The following is a 15598-nucleotide window of genomic DNA, read 5'->3' on the forward strand; positions in this document are numbered from 1 at the left end:
AGGTGCCCAAGCCTGGGGGAGGCCTGCCAGGCTCCTTCTGTCAAGGCTGTGTGTTGGGAAATCTCCCCAGGCCAGTCCCAGCAGTGGCTTCTGGGGTGTGGATTCAGGAGTACACGTACCGCCTTCTTGCTCCCGCCCCAAATACCCTCCTCTCATATATTCCCAGTAAACCCAATATTCCGCAGTTCTTGATTCATTCTTTTCTTTCTCTCTCATTAAAAAAACCAAAGCCAAAATGGTTGGTAGTAGTCATTTACACTTTAGTATAAATGTGGTCTCATGAGTGTATTCTGGGGAGCACCTCCTGGAGAAGTCCTGAAGGAAGCGGGTGTCTAACCATCTCTCCTTTGCTCTTTCCTTGCAGGCTACAAGGAGCAGGGCCTCCCACAGCAGCTGTGAGCCCTCAGGGGCCGCCGGGGAAGTCCAGGGAGGGCTGCACCAGACAGCTTCAGGCACAAGGATCTTTACGTGTTCTCTTCTGCCATTTTCCAGATTTGGGGTGGAAGGGGGGTATTTTTAAAAATATTATTTATTTTGAAAACGTACCTGCTTTTCTCAGCGGGTTCTGAGGGCCACCAATCCCTGCTCCTGCTCGGGAAGGCGCTGGAGCACCAGAGCGGTGGGGGGCGGGCAGAGACGGGACAGGCGAGGCTGGAAGGCTCCCTGCCCCCTGCTCGGGCCGTGGTGGGCCCCGTCCTGGTGAGCGGGGGCTCGGCAAGGGGACAGGACTGTGGTGGACACTTCCTCTGGGTCCCCACTCCCTGCCTCAAACTCTGGTGCCCCGAGTGTTTTCTCTGTGGTCTCCTGGGGCGATGCCGGAGTCGGGGTGAGGATGGCCAGACTCCAGCCCAGCGTGGAAAGCGCCACTGTCCCCACAGCTGGCCTGAGGCCTCGAGGAGAGGACAAGTCCCATAGGCCTGCCCTCCCTGAGTGCCACCCCAGCCTCCTTGTCCCTGAAATCCACGGGCTGGGTGTGCTTCGACCTTTGTTTCCGGGGGAGGGAGGTGAGAGGCTCCACCCCGGGGCGAGGCTGCTGGAATTGCCATATGTCCACGCACAGAGTCACCAGCCCGAAGCGTGCGTGGGCACAGACCGGCCGGCAGCCTCTCACATACCCTTACACCATTTCTGGCCCACACTCCTTTCTCTGAAATTCTTGGGGCCAGATGGGTCTCTGAATTCAGCAGTGTTAGATTTGAGAGTGATAAGATGATCCATTTGCCGAATATTTTCATAACACCCTGGCGGAGTCTGGAACATGCCACCCACCATCCAGCACGTGGATATTTCTGCAGAGAAACGTGTGGCGAGTCAGACTAACTGGGATCAATAAAAACTGTAAATAGCCTCACCTCAGTGCGAGTCCAATCCTGCCACTAAATACGTTCAGGGGACAGGCTTCCCACGTGAGGGCTTTGGGAGTTTCAGGACGGCACGGCAGTCGGATGGGGTCGTGGACCTCGATCTGAGAATCCTACTGGAAACAGACGCATTAGAGGGTAGGACTGTCCCGTTAGGCAGGGGTTCCTGCCGTTGCAAAGGGACCGCCAGGCCCCCTAAGGAGCCCCTCTGTAAGCTATGGTGGCACGGTTAGAGCCCTAAGGGGGCAGAAACCAGCCGAAGTTGTCCAGGCTACTGCGGATCGAGTATCAGTCTGAAATTGGGAGAAAGGAGATTGAAATTACGGTGACAGGATGGACATTGACACGTCTGTTTCCTTTTCTTTTCATTTTTTTTGCTAACATAGGAAGCGCTGACAGGTGGGACTGGCCCGAAGCTAAGGTTCTGACCCCACTGGACGTTGCGCCATTGGGTGTACCCCTGTCTGAGGGGTGGTGTGTGTGTGTTTTCATCTGTTGGTGATCCGCGGGAGGCGCCATGGGGACCAGGCCAGGGCTGGAGAGAGGACCTGTCTGGCCACCTTCCCCGTTGCTGGACGGGAGGGCCTGGGATGGGGTGCCCGTCACACACTGGGTCCCAGCCCCTCTCCCCCTTCCACTGGGCTGTCTAATCCCAGCCCTGTGGGGACCCCGTCTCGAGCGCCCTGCAGACTGGACAGCCCCCTGACCTCCGTGGTCAGCCCCTCACCCAGCCCTGCGCCCTGGCTGGCCGCGGGGCGGGTCCCCTGCTCCTGTCCTGCCCTGCCGTCCACCCTTCAGCTCTGATGACAGCTCGTCCCTCCTCCCTCACTGCCCGGGCCGGGCTGCACTTCCTGAGCACCTGGCAGTGTCTGGGTGTCTCTCCCCGTCCTTTCTTCTTCCCGACCCCATCCCAGGCCTTTGCTGCCGCTTTCCTGCGTGGAAGCTTCTGTGTCTTTCGGGTGTGGGATCAGGTGTGGGTTTTATCCAGAAAGCCAGGACCTGCGGCCCGCGGCTCTCAAGGAAGCTGCATCCACGAGCCGCCCCTATAATCTATAAAGTAGCTTCTGCGGGGGAAAATGACAGGTCCCGGCCGCCCTGCCCACGGCCCTTCACCCTGAACAGCCCCCGAGCTTGCCTGCCACCCTCTGCGTAATGACAGGTCCCAGGAGGGGGCTGTCCCCACCGGTGGGGGAGGAGAAGCTCATTTTCCCTGGCTTGGGCTGGGGGCGGCCGCGGAGCGGGTGGAGGAGAGATAGCAATTTATGTCCCATGTTTAGTGACACCATCCCGACGCGGGCGGGATTTTCTGGAGTGGCAGGTGTCACCGCGAGTCCCATGTGGGACGGCTTAATAGAGGGGTTTGTGTGCTGGCAAGGCCGTCTCCCCCCAGAGCCGCCCCTCACCTGGGGGCTGCGTCTCCCACCTGGGAACCGACGGCATCGGGAGGGAGCGCTTTGCTGGGTGACGGATGTGTGGGAAGAGCCACGAGCCGCCACCCCCCACCTGTCTCCCGAATGACAGGTCTCGGAGGGTGGCCACGCAGGTGGGGCCCGTTCAAAATCGCATCCCTCTAAATTAGACCGTGGTCTTAGCAGGAGCCTCGTCATCAGCCGAGGGACGGCGGCCCAGGTTACTCTGAGAGGTCTGAGCTGGTCACCCAGATCGTTAGGTGGCCACAGTCTGTTTCTCAAACGCCAGCCAGCTGAAAATCAAGGTTCTCATGCCAGCAGGTACTCGGGGGACACACAGCCCTTTGGTGGCCCAGCTGGGCTTTGCCGTGAGGCTGACGGTGCAGGAGCTGGAGGGCACGTGACAGGTTTGCGCCCTTTGCCGGTCAGAATCCAGCAGGATGCTGCCCGGCTGTGGGGGTTGGAGGCAGGAGTCCCAGGGGTGCAGAGGGAGTGAGTCCCAGTGAATGAGATGCTCCCAGGGCCTAATTGTGATGCTGTGGCCAGAGTGGCCAGAGCAGGGCCCTGGAGCAAGCGTGAGTCCCTGGTGGCCCGTAAGTGGCAGGACCAGGGAGTGGACTGGTGTGGCCACCTCGTCAGCCTGGGCCAAAGCTCTCCTTACAGCCCCCCCGGAGAAGGTGGGGACTGGCAGGGGCCAGGAAAGAGTCTGGAGGGGCCCTCCCCGCTCAGGAGCAATGGGGTGAAACCAGAAACTGGGGAACGGCTGGACGGCCCAGCCCGCCCTGGCAGCCCTCGAACCCAGGGGGCCTTGTTTAGGAGCCCGGAAGGATGTCACTTATCGAGGGTGGAAGAGTGACAGCCGGTATGAGGCGCTGCCGGTCCTAACACACAGGACCAGCCTCACGGGAGGACCAGGGCTCAGGGGCGGCGGGGAGGACACGTGCAAAAGGCCATGCAGAAAGAAAGCGTGTCACAGGGTTCACTTCCCCCGGAGAGTCAAAGGGCCCAGATCTCAAAAAGAAAAACTGGACACAGACCCCAGACATCGAGCCACAGGCCGGAGCAGGTGGGGCTGAAGCCCCCAGATGAAGACAAATGTCTTCCAAAGGCCTGAGGTTCTCGAGGAGGAGAGGGAAGCTGCGATGACAGTGGCCCTTGTGCCCCAGCTCGGCTCTTTGCGATACAAAAACACCCCCTGGAAACAAAAAGCCTAGACGCTTTCTCTAGCTAACCCGCCCGTGCCAGACAGGTGCGTCTGCAAGAGTTTGCTTTCGTGTCGCCTGGACCCAGCTCCTCTGTGTCCCTGGGCCCCCCGAGGGCCCCGCCCAGGCTCCCAGGCCCACCGCGGGCTTTAGTCATGCTGCGGTGTCTGGCAGTGTCAGTGCTGTGGGCAGAGAAAGCTCAGAGCACCGTGTAGCCGCTCGGAAATGTATCACGTACATGTCAGTTGTCCGGTTAGTGGCTGAAGACATTGTTCACTGTCACTATTCCTCCCCGTGCTGGGCTTGTTTGGGGGACTTTACGGGAGGTCCTGGAGGAGGCAGAGCCCTGTTAAAGCACCCCCACCCGGCCCCGGCTGCACCAGGGCTCCCCCCACACCGTGACCTTGCCCGTGGTTGGAGGCCTCAGGCTTGGGGGGCAGCCTGAAGTCCTTGCTGCCCATCTGCCGTCCTGGGAAGCCGGCCTGAGGCTGCAGAGACAGTTTGTCCTCTGCAGGGCTTAATGAGAAGCCTTGGGAGTCCTCCCCAAAGGGACAGCAGGGACAGCAGGGACAGTGCCTGCCTTGCTCACTGGCTCAGCAAGTGCTCGGTGAGGGTGAGTGTGGCCCGCGTGGGCCGGTGGTCGGATAGAGACGCCCTCGTCCCCCCACCCCTGCCGCCTCCTCAGGGGAGACCCCAAGGGGGGCCGCGCTTTCTCCCTCCAGAGTTCTGTGCCCCTGTTGTAAGGGACGAAGGGGAAGCTCGGCTGGGGAAGCTTCTGGACCAGCTGGAGGTTTAAAATAAGAATAGAAAGGTCAGCCTGAGCAGGTGGGCGCGAGGCTCGGGGTCCCCCCTCCCTCAGTTTCTTCCCTTTAGGTTCTCAGAGCTTCTGGTGCTCGGGGGATCACAGACAAGGAAGTGCTTGTGCTCGGACAGTCGTGGACCCACCCTAAGTCCCTGGCCACACGGAGATAGGATGACTCCCAGCCACAGTGACCACCCATGTCCCCCCGAGGCCCAGGAGGGAGTTCCGGCCTCAGTGACGTCATGACTGTCCCCGTCTCTCTGACTGCCTTGTGCCTCAGTTTGACCATCTATAGGTTGGGAACAGAGAGGGGCCCCGGGCAGCCATCATTGTCCCCCTTTCTGTCGGAGCCAAGGGCCGGGAGGGCCAGCCCCGTCCGGGCAGGGGGGAGGCGAGCTGTCCTCTCCTGCCCAGGCTTCCCCTCATGGTCCCAGTTGCCCCCATCCCACTCCACCCTCCCGATGCCACCACATGGGGCAGGAGGGTGGACGGCAGGTGCAGCTCATAGGTGTCCTGAGTTTCCGGTACAAGTTGTCCTGTTTGGACTCAGCCGGGGAACCCTGGTCCCCACCCCCTCTCCCTGCCTGCCTGGATTTGCCGGAATGCCCCACCCAGCTGGTCTTTCACCCCCGGGTGGGCAGAACTACACACACACACGCAGGGCCCCATCGACGGCCGGGGGAGGCAGGACAGGGCACGTCCGAGACTCTGGATGGGGACTTAGGTACAGAGGAGCCGTGCCCTCCTCCAGGGTGGGCACAGCCTGGCATCCGGCCCTGCCCTCATCTCCCCCCACCCCACCCGGCCACACGCACCTGCTGACTCCTTCTCTCCGAGGCCCCTTTCTGTCCCTACAACACCCCCGTCCACACCCAGCACGGAGCCAGCGAGGAGAGGAGGGAGGGAGGCCCCGCTCACCTGTGTTCGGGCCAGCACAGGACGGGGTGTCTCATGCCAGGTGACAAGGTGGGGGAGGCTGTGACCAGCTCCTCGTGGCACCTTCCCCCCGTGGGGACACATGCTGGCCCCTTCCACAGGCCAAGTTCCCTTCGGTTGTGCGTGGGGCCGTGTCTTGCTAAACAGCACATATAAAAACGGGACAAACAACCGGTTCCCGGACTCTACACACGCGTGAGCGACGTGCCGTGATGTGATCTGCAGCGTTTCGATGCCGTGGGGACTTTGTCTGGGTCTCTCTTCCTTCTGTCACACTAATGCTGTGCACGTTCTCCGTCCTCGGACGGCACCCACCCTCTGACCTCCCGGGGCTCCGGTCTCACTTCTGCCCCCCCCACTGGGAGCCCACCCAGTCCAGCGGGGGGCAGTTTCTGGTCCATTCCAATGACTGGAGCCCTTCTTGGAAGAGAACTGATTCTGGGACCTAGGGAAGCTTCCAGACTAGCCCGGGCCTGCCTGCAGCTTAGCTGTCCGGGCGCCCCCAGGACGGCCAGACCTCGGGGGTCTCCACTGGGGTCCAGTTTCTCAGCCTTCTGCCAGCTTTAAACCCCTTAACTCAAGCAGCTTCGCTGTCCATGCAGTGACAAACACCACGTGTGACGACAAGACCCGTGTACGTAGCTCCGTGCACATAGTTACACATACACACGCGTTCCTATTATAAATACATAAAGCATGGCATCTCTTGGCATTTCAAGTTTCTGGTTTTTTAAAATCCTTGAAAATATGGCTTTGGAAACCTTTTTCTCCCTTTCCTTCTTTTCTATGTAATAAACATCCACGTGACCTTTGTCCCCGTGTCCTCGCGTTTTCACACTTGGACAGATCCCCGATCTCTCAGTCCCCTTCTCCTGGGGGGGCTCGTGCAAGCGGCCCCTCAAGCCGCTGCGTCTTTGCTGCTCGGATCCCTCAGCGGCCGGGACTTTGCGCTAAATCAAGCGGCGGCCCCGGATCGGGTTTACCCAGAATAAGCACACAGATGCGGCTCATTTTCTTCTCTTGATTGTGCCGCTGTTGCTCGAAAGAGTGAATCAGCCTCGAAGGACAACCTTTGGTGAGACTTCGAGCTCAGCTGCAATGGCCCCTCTAAGGCCCCACCACTGCCCGGGGTTGACCTGAGTCACTAAGACCAGGACCCCAAGCGTAAGGCAGCACAATGACCCAGGGCACCACAGGGTCCCCCAGACACTCGAGGGAACGTTTCTCGACCACCTGCATCGTGCAGATACTCAGCGTGCTCGTATTGAGCCGGGAGCGCTCCCGTCCCGGCCAAGGAATTCTTTCTGCAGAGTCGCCCAGCTTCAGAGGGGCTGGTCAGAAGGGACAACGGGGGATGACATTGCCTCCGGGCCTGCCAGAGGAGGGGAAGAATCGAGCACACAGATTCCCTGTCCTCCCCAGCCCCGAGCCTCTTGTCAGGAGGGGGACGGGGGTTGAGCCAGCCAGTCCCTCTCTGTGAAGGGTGAATAAGTGTCCCCCACGGAGAGTGTTCTCCTCAAACCCAGAGGAAAGGGGCTGCAACAAGCATGAAGGCATCTGCTCCCCAGAATTCCCCACACCCCGGGAGAGTTCACGCTGGCCTATGGCCAGACGCAGGAAGGGACATGTGAGGATGCTCTAGGGACGAGAGGCACAAGGAGGAGGGAAGGCCACGCGTGGGTTTGGGGACTGGGCTGTCCATGCATCCCATAGAGGAGGAGTGAAGCTTCCAGAACTGCTGTTTGAGCCACCCAGCCCGTGACGCTTTGTTATGGCAGCCCGAGCACACGAATGCAGTGACATAAACCAGGGATCACTGGGACGGTCCCTTTGGCGGCAGCAGTAGGAGTGGGCACCCCCAAAGAAGGGTAAGATGGTGACGGCGGGTCCCGAATGGTGGCACTTGCACGGCTCAGGCGCAACGGCATGTTGTGGGCCCAAAAGAGCCTCGGATCCTTCCAGAGCCCCCCCACTTCCCACTCTCTGTGAGGCATGGCTGTGCCACTGCTCCTGCGGCCCCGGGGTCCCCATGTCCTTACAATGAACCTGGAGACTCGCGAGGCAGGTGAGCTGCTTGTGAATGGCCCCGTGGGCTAGGGCCTCCCATGCCCGCCGGGCTCTGCCTTCGGGGCCCCCAAAGGGATCCTTGATCTGGGGAGAGGAGGAGGGCTGTGCTCAGAGCAGGAGCCTGCAGCTGTCTCCCAGTCCGAGCGGTGGGTATTTATATTTTCATCAAAAATAGCTATGCTAAATGCAAAAAACAAACTCTAGAAAGCAAAGAAACTTCTGAAACTAGGAGCGTCATTTACAGAGGAAATGAGCACTTTGCAACCACTCAGGAGTTACCCCCTCCTCTGAGGTTCCCGGCCGGGAGGTGAGCCCGGAAGTCAGGGGACAGAGGAGTCACCTCTGCTGTCGGCTCCTGGGAAACCCGAAAGGCGCCCAGGATGCTCTGAGCACACGGAGGTGGTGACGTGTGCACTTGGTCACAAAGAGGTCAGTGTGTGGCTTGGAGCATCCTGTCCCCCAGCAGGACGGTGCCCCGCAGTAGCGTCTGCTGTGCCCTGGAGGGGTGCAGCCCCCTCACCTCCCCCGCCCGGAACCCGCCCTGCGGCCAGGCCCAGCTCAGGAACCACATGTGCCAGGTGAGCAGATTCTGGTCTCCGCCCTCCACCCCCTTTCCCTGGGGCTCCCCCCCACTCACCCCGTGTCATGGCTGAGGCTGCCAGTCCCTGCCCCACAGTCCTGTGGCCCCAGCCAGCCCGGTGGCTTGTCCCTCTCACTGAGCTAACCTGGAATGCTCAGGGTCTTCCCTGGGATTTTTCTAACTGGTGTTACGGGAAAGCAATTTTTCCTCTTTGGTCCTGAGGCTGTGGTTTGTAAGCCCGAAGCCACCTGTGACCACAGGTTAATTGCATGAGCCGTCTGCGCTCCCCTGTCTCCTTCCCTCCCTCCAACCCTTCTTCCTTTCTTCCTTCCCCTTCCTCCCTCCCTCCCTTCACTGTTTTCTTCCTTCCCATAAACTGGTTCAAGTTGTTGTCTCTCACTAGAAACAAGAAAAAATCCTCATTAAATCGTTGCTCCCCAAAGCCGCCCCCGACTCACTCTGTCTTCGCTGTTCCCCTGCCCGACTAAGGACGGTGGCTACCGTCTATCGGGCTGCTACAGTGTGACACACACATGCACACACGCCAGGCTGGGCACGCGCTCCCCACCTTCCTACCCACCCCTCCCCTCCCCCAAACTACAGTAACAGAGAGCAGCATTAAGAGGAAAATATTGTGGACAGACACATGCACAATAATCGCAATGAAACTCCTTTTCTTAACGTAAAAGTTTGCAGGAAAGGTGACATACACGCACAAAGCCTTTCTTTGCCATTGCCCTGAAGGCAGGTGTAGCCACGCCCTGGTTGCACCCCCAAGTCAGAGCCTTGTCAGCACCTGGCCAGGCACCTCAGACCCCTGCTGGCCGGCCACCCGGGGGCCGGTGAAAGGGTAAGAAACAGGCCGCAGTCTTGGTACTCGGGTCTAACTCTCACCTTTCTGGGCCCTTGCAAAGACTGGCCTCGAGGTCAGGATTCCAAAGTCTTCCGGAATCCTCCGAGATTCGGGGCTCCCAGGCACCCTGCTCAGTTCTCCACAAAGCCCGGCCTGGGGCCCAAGTCGCCTCACAGAGGAGCCAGGTTTCTCAGACGTGAAACTCTCCCCCAAGCAGCGCCAGCTCCTGCAATCTTTTTATTTTCCTCATACCAACCGTGGCCCTACGCCAGGCAAACTTAATTGCACGGAAAAGATGGAATTAAAGGTAGCAGGCGGCTAATTGATATGAAGCGCACCTGCCTACTGGCCCCCTCCTCCCACCTCCCACCGTCTACCTAAAATGGAAAATATTTTATGCAAAGACTCCTCTGCGCCTAATGCAGAAGCAGAGTTTGTTTCCATTGGCTTCCTGCCCGTTCCAAGTGTTGGTGACTTAGCCATGCAAATAAGCACAAGCTCACAGCCCCAGAGGCCCAGAGAATTTCATCTGGACCAGAGAGAAGCCAGACAGAAAGAGAGCAAACAGGGCCCGGTGTGGTGGCGCATGCCTGCAGTCCCAGCTACTCGGGAGGCTGAGGCAGGAGGATCGCGTGAGCCCAGGAGTTGGAGGCTGCGGTGAGCTATCACTGTGCCTGGGATGATGCCACAGCACTGCAGCCTGGGTGACACAGGGAGACCCCATCTCAAAAAAGAGAGCAAACATTCGAGCATCATGACTAGCCAAGCTTTAGGAAAGGGTGGGGACACTTTGATGGCTTGACAAGGATTTCCAAAGTGTCTTGTAATTTCAGTGAAAGCCTCTGACTTAACAGGCTTTGCTCTGTCTTTGCTGGGAGACCCCAGAGGCGCTGTTCGATGGGGCCACAGGTTTTGCACAGGTTTACACGAGTTAATTTGTATCTATGATGCAATGTCTGAGTCAAGGTTTATTTTATTTTGTGCATGAATATCTATTGTTCCAGCGCTGTTTGTTAAAAAGACTGTCCCTTCTCCGTTGAGCTACTTCTGCAGCTGCCGGAACCACCTTCCTTTTCTTGGGGTGCCTTGTAATGCCCGCGACCGTCCAGGAGGGGGCAGCCTCCGCATCCGGCACATGTTCGCAGGAAGCATGGCTAAAATTGGGCATTTTTTCCCCATTGAATTAAAACAGGGCTGCTGGCGACAGCAAATTGTCTCAGTAAGACGCGGTTTGTCCATAATTTGCAGGAACTATTTTTAAAATAACCCAAACATGGGTTGCCACATTGAAAACCGCAGGAATTAGCATCACCCCACACCCAGCCCCGCACCCCGACTGCTGTATCCATTCATGAGTCTGGGAAGGTGCCGGACGGCAGGGGCGGCAGTCAGGGGTGTGAGTCAGCGAGGGGCGCAGGTTACCGTCTGCACGTCTGTGTTGCACCCACAGCTCGTGCGTCGAAGCCCTGACCCCTAATGTGGCGGTGAGGGAGCCAGCCCCCATCCTCACCTCCCTCGGGTGAAGGGTCTGCACCTCGGGCGACCAGACCCCCAGACCTCCAGGCTACACGGGCACCAGCCTGCGCCGTGGCCCGAGTCTCTGGGCAACAGGGAACCTTGTGGCAGGAAGCACCTCAGGCGCAGGGCAGGAGCCATTCGCGTCACTGTCAAGGTCACCGTCAAGCTGTACCCGTGTGGACATGGCTGGGCCCCGGCCTAGCTGGCGGCTGCGGCAAGAACACGACACAGGTGAAGGCATCTGAGGGGACCAGTTATCCCGTGTCAGCCTGCAAAGGGACAGAAGATGCAAAGGCCCTGTGGCTTCTGTTGTCTGTACTTTTATCCTGTAACTTCTCAAACGGACGCAGGTTCGATGTGCCCCCTCCCCAGATAAAGAATTCTGAGTTGTGCAAATGAAGCCCCCGAATTCCAGAGCCCGAACGCACAGCACCCCACGGCAAAGGCTGCGTGTGGCAGGGGCGTCGGCTCTCCGGGGTCCTCCCCGGCCCACCCAGCCGAGCAGCCTTTCCTTAGTCCACCCCCCTCACCCCCCCCCAGCCTGCTACCACGTGCCAAGTCAGGCTGCGGCCTGCAGCTGGGGCTATAGGGTTAGGGTTAGGGTGAGGGTGAGGGTTAGGGTTAGGGAAGCTCCTGCCCTCCCCACACTCCGCAAGTTAGGAAGACAACGGAACCCCCTGCTCCCCACATATGACCCAGGTCAGATTGCTGGAGCTAAGCCTCAGTTTTCTCATCTGTAAAAGAGACACTATAAAGCCTCGTTCATGGAGTCGATCTGGGCAAAACGGGAACCCAGACTGAGCATTTGGCTGGTGCCCAGCACCACGCAAGTCTCCAGAAGCAGCAGCCACACGGGGACCCCCAAGCTTTGAGGGTGGAGGGGGAAGAAGCGCTTCTTGGTCGGGCTTCTGTGTCCCTGAACCACTTAAAGGTTTCGTGGACAAAGCAGAAATGACTCGTTTTGAAAAGTGCTTCACATTCTTCGCAGATTACAGTGTTTCCCCAGTGTGACCGTCCCCGATGACCCCAGTGTGGAGCCTCCAGCTTCCAAAGACCCCCCAGGCCACCCCCTGAGCCACGTGTCCGGGCTGAGGACGGGAAGGAGCACACGGCACACAGGCTGGTCTCCAGGGCTTTATTTGTACACTGCAGTCTGACAGGCACGTGCAGGGCGTTTGTAACAGTTCAGTTTTCTCCAAGGTCCCGTGAGGAGGGGGTGCAGAAGAGAAGGAAGGCCTCTCTGGGGGGGGGGGTCCTCTCCTCCAGCAAAAAGGCACTGACGGGGTGAACGCCCTAGAGCCAGGGGCCGGGTTATATACACACGGGGCTGACGGTGCAGAGAAACTCGAAGCTAAATACAACTCAAGAAGGACAGCGTCCCCCCTTGGGGGCCCGGGCGGCGTCCAGGCCCCTTCTACCAAGTGGGACAGGAAGCTCAAAACGAAGTCAAAGCTTTAAAGGAGAAACAGAGTCTAGCCTTTCAGTCTTAGTGTTCTGTGCAATTTTAAAATCCGACAAAATAAATATAACTTAAAAACTTCTTACATGACACTAAAAGCAAGTCTGGGAAAAGCAGTTGAGGAAAACCTCCAAGAATGCTAAGCAGTGCCGAACGCCAAGAGCCCCCGGGGGGCCCAGCACCCACTCACCTGCGCACAGGTGCACAGAGCTTGTCCCACCTCCTGGCACCTGCAGAGCCAGGACCCAAGGAGTCCCTGCCAGGACCTGGGCCGGACAGCCAGGGCAGGGGTTCTGGAAGCTTCCATTCCAGGATCCATCTATCCCACTCGGACTAAGGGGGGAGGGCCAGATGGCAGGACAAGGGGGTGGGTACTCTGAGTGACAGAGTAGGTGTGGAAGAGGACAACTAGCATGATAAATACAAAAAACAAACCTAAAAAACCCTTAAGTCATAGAAAACCCTAACATTTCTTTTTTACCCCTTCACATATATAACCCAAAGCAAAGCACTGGGGCCTCCTTTAATCAACGAATCATTTGCATATTAGCACATTGTTTGCAAACAACAGGCGCCTGCTGAAAGTGCTGGGAAAGTTTTGTTCTCTTCAACAGGCTAAGCTGGTCCCCTGTAATTTTTGTTCATGTCATTAATTTGTTTTTGCAAATGTTTTTCGCGGAGGGAATGAGGGTCACTGTTGGCCAGTGCACAGCGGTAGAATTTCCACATCTGAATGAATGACGTCCCTTCCCTGCAAACGGCTGAAGCACAGCCCACCAGGGTCCTTTCAGACCCCAAAGTGACGGCAGCTCTGGGGACCCAGAGCCGGCTCCGGCTCCCTGACGCCCCCATCCTGCCTGCCTTCCAGATCACGTGCCGTCACGAGGTCTCTCGTGCTCAGCTTGGGCGGGGGTGTGACCTGTAGCAAGTCAGCCCACACAGGAGCTCACCACTGTTTTGAACAAGAGCCAGGAAGTTTAAGTGATTTCCTTTTTTAAAAATCTGTACTTGTACATCCTCGTGCGCCTCAGCCTCCACCCCCAGCAACTGTCACTCAGGCTCCCAGCACAGGAGGGAAACATGGGTGTCCCGTGGGGAAGTGACAGTTCCCCCAGAGACCCTGGGGGTGCCAGGTGGGCGGCCCCGGCAGCACTGCCCCGAAGTGGCAGTCCCTCCAGACGCACACTTTGGTCCACACCATCTCCCTCTGTGACCCTGCAGCAGCCCCCGTGGCCTGCTGCCCGGCAGGGCCCCTCGGCTCTCTGCACTCCTGAACCCGCAGCACGGAAGGGCGTGGCGAGCCCCGAGGGGCCTGGGGGACACAGCTCCAGTGGCCGTGGATCTGGGAGTTTTGTTCCTAAAAAGTCACGCAAATTTTACATTCCTCTCCATGATACAGACGTACTGGCTTGCAGTTAAAGTAAGGCTCAAAAACGGTTCCCCCCGAGTCTCCACGCAGCACGGAAGACTCCAGTGAGAGCTGCCTGGCATTGCCCCTCGGGTCCCATCACCTGCCCCGCAAGCTTCCCACACTACCCTAGAGGAACAGGGGTCTGGGCCCTTCAGGTCGTAAGATGTATTTCACGAGAAAAGTTTAAACCGTGAAGCCAGGACGCCAGAATCCTGCCTTCTCTCTGCCTGGCGCAGGCCCCAGTCCCTCCCTCCTTCCTGGACACGGACTCTGGGCCCCATGAGAGAGCCCCATGCATGCAGGCAGGGGACCCCCCAGCACTGGGGAGGTGAGGGCAAGAGGAGAGCATCGTCCCCTGGGGCCAGAGTCCCAGAGATGCTGCAGGTTCCATCCTCCCCCGGGGGGGCATCCCTGGAGCTCAGCTGGGCAGAGAGAGGTACCGTCTGAATCCGGGGGCACCAATCCTAGATGGAAGGATTCAGCCGGCTCCTGCCTGCCCCCTGCTGGGAAGGCATGGATCAGAGAACTCGGCCAGGTTGGCACCAGCCTGCTCCGTCCGGCCCAAAGCCCTTGGGGGGTTCCACGCCGGGTGGGTGGGGGTCCTTGCTCTAGCAGCCCTAGAGGGGCCACTGCGGCAGCTCTGGAAGCCCCTGGAGAAGGTACTTTGCTCGTGGACAGCATGTGGGTCCCCAGTGGTTTGTGTCCCAACTGCCAGAAAGCCAGGCATCTCGGCCAGGCGCCGGGAACCCGGCTCCGGAGGCCCCGGCCCAAACCGGGCCGCCAGGGGCAGCAGGCCCCCACAGGTAGCACTGCGGGGTTGGGGGGCTCCCAGAGCTGGTGGGGTCCCCCGGCTCTAACCCCAACCAACCTCAGCGACAGCCGAGCTAGGTCTGGGCGTTTCTGTCCCAGCAGGTGATTCTATTTACAAAGAGCGGTGGAAAAGCCACGGCCAAGCCCTGACGTTAGGGAAACGACTGGAAAACCTCATCTCCTCGTCTACAAAGTGTCTTGTAGTGCCGCTCCGGGGGGTCAGTTCTGGGGCTCGGGCCCAGGCAGGAGTGAAGGGAAAGTTCAGAAGGGGAAGGGAGGCAGAGGGGGGACAAGAGGCCCGGGGGACGGGCCGGCGGGGGGGCGGCGCGGGGTGGCCTCAGGTGGGCGGGGCGCCCTGGGACATCTCGGTCAGGATGTCGATGAGGTTGTTCAGCCCCGAGAGGTAGCCGTCCTCCCGGTTCCCCTCCTGCCAGGGCACGTCGTGCCGCAGGGTCTGGCCCTCGGGCAGGGGCGTGGTCTTCCCGAAGTCGATCATCCACACCTTGGCCTGCTCCTTCTTGTCGTGGATGAAGAGGAGGGAGCTGCCGATGACCTGCAGGTGGGCAGGGTGATGAGGAGGGGCGGGCGGGAGACCCCTGCCCTGCACCCCCCTGCAACCCGGCCCCCAAGGAGACTGGGACAGGCCACGTCACCCCACCAGAGCCAGCAGTGCTGTTCCTCGTTCTCAGCTGGCCCAGCCCGTGCATGGCCACGCTGGGGCCGAGGACATCAGACTCTGGGAACCGTGACCACCCTTCCGTGTGTGCAGCGTCAGGGAGGAAGGCCGGGATGGCAGACACCCCCTCGGCCCCCAACTCTGGCCTGAACACTTTCCGCTATTCCTAGACCGCAGCCGAACCTGCGCCTTCCCCCCGCAGACCAACGTCTGCAGAGGCGGGAGCAGGTGGAAGGTTCCGGCCCCGCTCGAGAGTGGCACCTGCAGACCCGCCTGCCCTCCTCCCGGCCTCCTCTGAAGACCTAGGAAAGGTGGCGGGGGTCACCCGGCTCCTCTAGCAGCTCCGAGAGTTCCTGCCCTAAGTCCTGGGGTCAGTGGGACACACGTCCTGCCACTGCCACGGGGGACAGACAGGCTCAGGAGCTGGGCGGGGGAGGGAGAAGAAAGGGGGCAACGGCCCCCTCAGCAGGACAGCCCGTGGGGCCAGCCCAGGGACCCTGACACAGGCGCATTA

At 59.6% G+C, this 15598-nt stretch overlaps 2 protein-coding genes across 2 annotated transcripts in view; one reads left to right on the plus strand and one right to left on the minus strand.

The window, feature by feature from the left end:
- STUM (stum, mechanosensory transduction mediator homolog) overlaps positions 1 to 1344 on the plus strand; it is a 29506-nt gene extending 28162 nt beyond the window's left edge. The window contains 1 exon segment of the mRNA XM_045537172.1: positions 365 to 1344. Within this exon segment, the coding sequence (XP_045393128.1) occupies positions 365 to 399 (35 nt within the window). The 3' untranslated portion in view covers positions 400 to 1344.
- A 10505-nt stretch (positions 1345 to 11849) lies between these two features.
- Positions 11850 to 15598, minus strand: part of ITPKB (inositol-trisphosphate 3-kinase B) — an 88934-nt gene continuing 85185 nt past the window's right edge. The window contains exon 8 of the mRNA XM_045537163.1: positions 11850 to 14961. Coding sequence (XP_045393119.1) covers positions 14746 to 14961 — 216 coding nt within the window. The 3' untranslated portion in view covers positions 11850 to 14745. The remainder of the gene's footprint in view (positions 14962 to 15598) is intronic.

This window comes from Lemur catta, chromosome 25 (assembly GCF_020740605.2).
Source record: "Lemur catta isolate mLemCat1 chromosome 25, mLemCat1.pri, whole genome shotgun sequence".
NCBI lineage: Eukaryota > Metazoa > Chordata > Mammalia > Primates > Lemuridae > Lemur > Lemur catta.